Here is a 4933-nt window from a genome sequence, read left to right as displayed (position 1 = left end):
GTATATAAGCTCTGGATATAATGTATATATTTGTCATTTTCAGGCTGTCATTTCTACATTGACCTTTCTGTCAACGCACTCTGGTTTCATTTAACATGTTAGACATTGTACAATATTAACCTTAAAGCGTCATGAAGCTTGCACCAAAGCAGCCAGTTTATATCATTTACCCAGAATGCTTTGTGGCATGAATAACATTGTTACATTTGTGTGGCAATAGATTTTACAACTTCATAAAATCTAAACAGCATATAGTGTTTTTAGTTTTATAGTTGAAGTGAATGTTTATCAGATAAGGTCTAATGTTACAACTCATCACAGACCCATTTTAAGAACCTCAGCTCAACAGTTTTATCATCCAGTCTGATTGATTRTAGTCTGATGCACAATCATGAACACTTCCTTTCAGTTGCAGGCTGGCAATAATGTTTGTACCTGTGTTAGCATAATATCTCCTGAACCATTAGGCAGATTTTACAACTGTCTGATTAACTCTTAGCCTAATTCAAAATGGYCACTACAGCAAATCTAATAACAGAAAAATATGTTTACTCTGTCATTTGTACAGATATTGAGCTCAGTGTGGTAGTAGCTGAGAGTCATCCTCAACATGCACACCTAGCACAAATGGMATTAAAACATGGTGTTGTGTGTCATATGCCTGACACATACTGCATGCAGGTAGACATCTGCTTTAGATGAACTTGTTTGCYAGTGCTAAAACCATTATCTCTCAGTGTGTTCTTTTCTATTTAAAGCTGCACTTTCAGATGTGYGAGTGGAGTTTTACTACAGCGCACTTCTTCTCAACATGCAACGCTTTAATTAAATGAGATGGTTCATTACCAGCTCCATTAGTCAGAGCTTGGTAGGTGTAATATCGTACTCTCAGACAAACAACATGCAGCAGGAGTCCTGTTGGCTAAACCAGCAGAATATTTCATCTGAAGTCTGATTTCAGCATGATGGTGTTTTATGATATCTGTTGTTATAGGAAGTGGGCCCAGAAACATCTACAGAGCAGTCCAGACCCATCTGGTATCAAGCTRGCACTGCTGGCATGGCAAGTGGTTTGTCAACCAGATGTGGGCCAGSTSTGGCAACAATGGCACTGTTTTTAAGATGRCATGCCACAACTGACCCAGTYATGGTTTGATTTATATGGTTCTGGCCCATGCTTGCACCATCTATGGCAAACCACATGTGGGCCACCAAAGGGCTGTCATYCTCTGCAGTATCTGGGCCGAGTGTTGGAGCATTGTGTGGGCCAGAACTGGGCCTGGAAAATTTTGCTACATGGGTACTTAGGCCAAAGTGAAATGCTGTAATTATTGTACACCGAAAAAACCTAATATAGTCAACCTTGTTCATTTGTTAGCAAAATATCTCAAACACATTTTAGTCATTGGWTGCACATCCACAACTGATTAACTTTGAGCTAACTCAGTTCAGGATGGCTGCCACAGGTAGTCAATCTAAACTTTGGTCAGGTCGTAGCTGAGAGTCATTCCCTACACAAACTACAATCACTAACAGATACACATGATCTTTATTTAAAATTAAAAAAATAGTCGTTAAGGTTGACCTTGCCTGTCTGGGACTGCTCAATGATGACAGAGGAAGCACTGCATTAGGTAAAAGAAGTGTTATTATGTTTTACCTTGTAAATTTGTTTTTGCTTTCTTGTTTCGTTAATTTAAAAGTTAGTAGCGCCAAAACTGAGCCATTTTGGACCTTCTGACATATTGTTTCTACAGTGTTAGTGGTCCATAGTGAGCATCCTTTAAGATTGTGGTTTTGTCTTGGTGTGATGGTTGTAGTGAACTTATTTATGTTTGATTAAAGCTTGGATTATACTTCAATATGACGTGAGACACATCTTTTTCCTGACCGTGTAGAAACGTGCTGAAGACGCAGCTGGCCATAAATTATCATAGAWCCTCCCATGGCTCATATATGTATATAAACAACAATAATGATGGATGGATATTGTGTGTTTTTTGTCCACTCAGTGATCAGTGTTGTGTTAGGTGAAGAGTCTGCGGAGGAAAACATTTTTTTTTGTAAACTGTGGTGATGAAAAAGAGACCTCACGTAAACATCCGGTCACGTTTAATGGGATCAAACCAGCTGCTTTTATAGCTCTTTTAACAACTGGCTTCAGACAAAAAAAATCATTTTAAAAGAAATAACTTGCAAAAAGAAGATCTGCTCTGGTCCAGCCCCTCAGTGCTCCTCATGAACAAACACACCCACAAAGTTCTAACCAACCACACCAAGCTGCAAAGTTCACATCTCACAGTTTTGACGGGGACAATGCACGACAGCTGTCACCACGGACAGCAGCAGGAGAGCAGACAGAAGTTGAGCAATTTTTTGTCTCTCAGCAGGGGGAACAAGACGTGTGACTCAGTATAAACCAGCCTTAACTCTGTCAGGACTCATGGTAATAGGTCTTTACAGATCCTGGTTCACCCTGTGAGGCTGACAAACAGTGAGTGAAGACTTGTAAGTGAGGCTCTGATTGATATAATGAGGATGAAATTAGCCCTAAGCAAGATCAGAAGAGCCCCTTATCACGATAAGCACCACTTCTGGGTCTTTTCTGTGTACTGAGCTGCTCTGAAATAAAAAAAACACTGAGTCACAGTTCAATGGAGTTAAGAGTTCAGTCCGTTTGATAGAGAGAGAGAGAGAGTTAACTCTGTATGGGTTTTTTAATATTTGTTTTTATAAGTTGAAATTTGTCTTGATGGTGTAGGGCAGGGGTGTCCAGTCCTGGTCCTGGAGGTCCATCGTCCTGCATGTTCTACCTGTTTACCAGCTCCAACACAACTGTTGCAAGAAATGCTTACTTTTTAACCTAATGCGTGCCTCTTTTCCTGATTGGATCTWATTGTTTCCCCTGCAGATGAGAGAGAAGATGTTCAGAAGAAGACTTTCACAAAATGGGTGAACTTACAGCTGACTAAGGTAAGACATGATCCTGGTTCCTTTTGTTTTCAGCTTTAAACGGGATGAGATGCTGCRTTTATGCAGATTATTCTTATTCCTCTCTCCTGAGGGTCATTAGGGCCTTTGTTTTGGGGTCTTTTTTCAGTAATACAAGAATATATGTTAACTATTGTCTCTAAAATCTGTGTCCTACTGTTTTCCTGTACATTTAAACTGTAAAAATTCTGGTTAGAATACAAACAACCCACGTAGCAGACAGGTGTGGGCCAGATCTGGTGTCAAGATGACGCTCCTGACTGACTTCTGGCATAACAAGTGGTTTTTCAAACGGCAGTGGGTCAGGTCTGGCACAGCACTGTTTTTAAGATGACAAGCCACAACTGGCCTGGTTGATGTTTGGTTTATGCAATGCTGGCCCCATGCATGGACCACATCTGGGCCATCAAAGGGTCRTCATTCTTTGCTGTATCCGAGCTGAGTGTTATGTTAAAGTGTTGGGAGTATTGTGTGGGCCAGAACTGGGCCAGATGTTATCCATGGATCGWATGAGGATTGTTTTAGTTCCCATTCAAAGCAAAGTGATCCAGTTGTGTGTACATCCATGGATTCCTTATAAATAAAAAGTGATCCAAAGGGCCATCACTGCTGTAAGGAGAATAGGTAGAGTTATGCCCACCATGTCAGATTTTCACCATCATTTCATCATTGAGTGTCTTCCTGATGAACCGTCTTATTTATTCCATCCTACTACTTTCAAAAGCAAACCAAACAGGAGGGAAGGATTTGTTGTTCTTAATGCCAAAAGCATCTTCCTCCCCTTTTATCCTTTCTGCCAAGCTGTTTTTTTGTAGTTTTTTTATTTTTATTTTTTTTTGCTCTCAGAGCGACACACAATTACTGAGGCATTTCCTTTTTTTTATTTCATTTTTGTTTTTGGCAGCAGCAACACAACAAAGGTTATTCCCACAACATGCTTTTATTTTTCCCTTAAAAGCCATGTCAGTGTTACGGGGATAGAGAAACACCAGAAGACATCTGATGTGTGGAAAACATGTTTTACTCATATTTTCTGTGTAAAAAACGTGAAACAAACATAAACACTTCATGTGGAAAAGTACATTTTTGTTTGTGAAAAATGTTATTATTTGACATTTGTGAATCCATTCTGCCCGTGTTCTCGTGTGAATTTGAAACAAAAACACAAACGACACAAGTGGAACATGTTTTCACCTGTAAAATCTTAATGCGAAATATGCAGTGGTGGGGACAGTTCTGCTAATCAGCTAGCATCAGAGCTAACTTTTTATTTAGCTGATTACTGTTTGGCTAAGGAAGGAAACTGTCGTTGGATCAATTACCTTCTGTTAAATTTAAGTTGGCTAACAAAACAATTATCCCCTGACACATGCAGTGTTGCACACCTGTATCATGCTCCTTGTGTGTGTGTGTGTGTGTGTGTGTGTGTGTGTGTGTGTGTGTGTGTGTGTGAAACACAGTAGTTCTTAACCTGGGTTCTATCAAACCCTAGGGGTTCGATGAGTCGGTCTCAGGGGTTCAGCGGAGCCTCTGCTGCAGTGGTAACATAGGTACAGGGTGACAAAGGTACAGGGTAACATAGGTACGGGGTAACATAGGTACGGGGTGACGTTGGTATGGAGTGACGTAGGTAGGTACGGGGTGACGTAGGTACGGAGTGACGTAGGTACGGGGTGACGTTGGTACGGAGTGACGTAGGTACGGGGTGACGTAGGTACGGAGTGACATAGGTACTGGATGGTGTAGGTACAGAGTGACGTAGGTACGGAGTAACATAGGCACGGGGTAAAGTAGGTACGGGGTGACGTAGGTACGTGGTGACATAGGTACGGGATAACGTAGGTACGGGGTAGCATAGGTACGGGGTGACGTAGGTACGGGGTGACGTTGGTACAGAGTGACGTAGGTACGGAGTGACGTAGGTACGGGGTAACGTAGGTAC

The 4933-nt window shown here is 41.2% G+C and overlaps 1 protein-coding gene across 1 annotated transcript in view; it reads left to right on the top strand.

The window, feature by feature from the left end:
• Positions 1–4933, top strand: part of LOC106530716 (dystrophin) — a gene marked incomplete at its 3' end in the record, with an annotated part of 355898 nt that overhangs the window by 157749 nt on the left and 193216 nt on the right. The window contains 1 exon segment of the mRNA XM_014026406.1: positions 2912–2973. Within this exon segment, the coding sequence (XP_013881860.1) occupies positions 2912–2973 (62 nt within the window).

This window comes from Austrofundulus limnaeus, unplaced genomic scaffold (assembly GCF_001266775.1).
Source record: "Austrofundulus limnaeus strain Quisiro unplaced genomic scaffold, Austrofundulus_limnaeus-1.0 Scaffold551, whole genome shotgun sequence".
NCBI classification, from domain to species: Eukaryota; Metazoa; Chordata; class Actinopteri; order Cyprinodontiformes; family Rivulidae; genus Austrofundulus; species Austrofundulus limnaeus.
The sequence above is the reverse complement of the archived record's forward strand: the minus strand, read 5'-3'. Positions and strand labels throughout refer to the sequence as shown.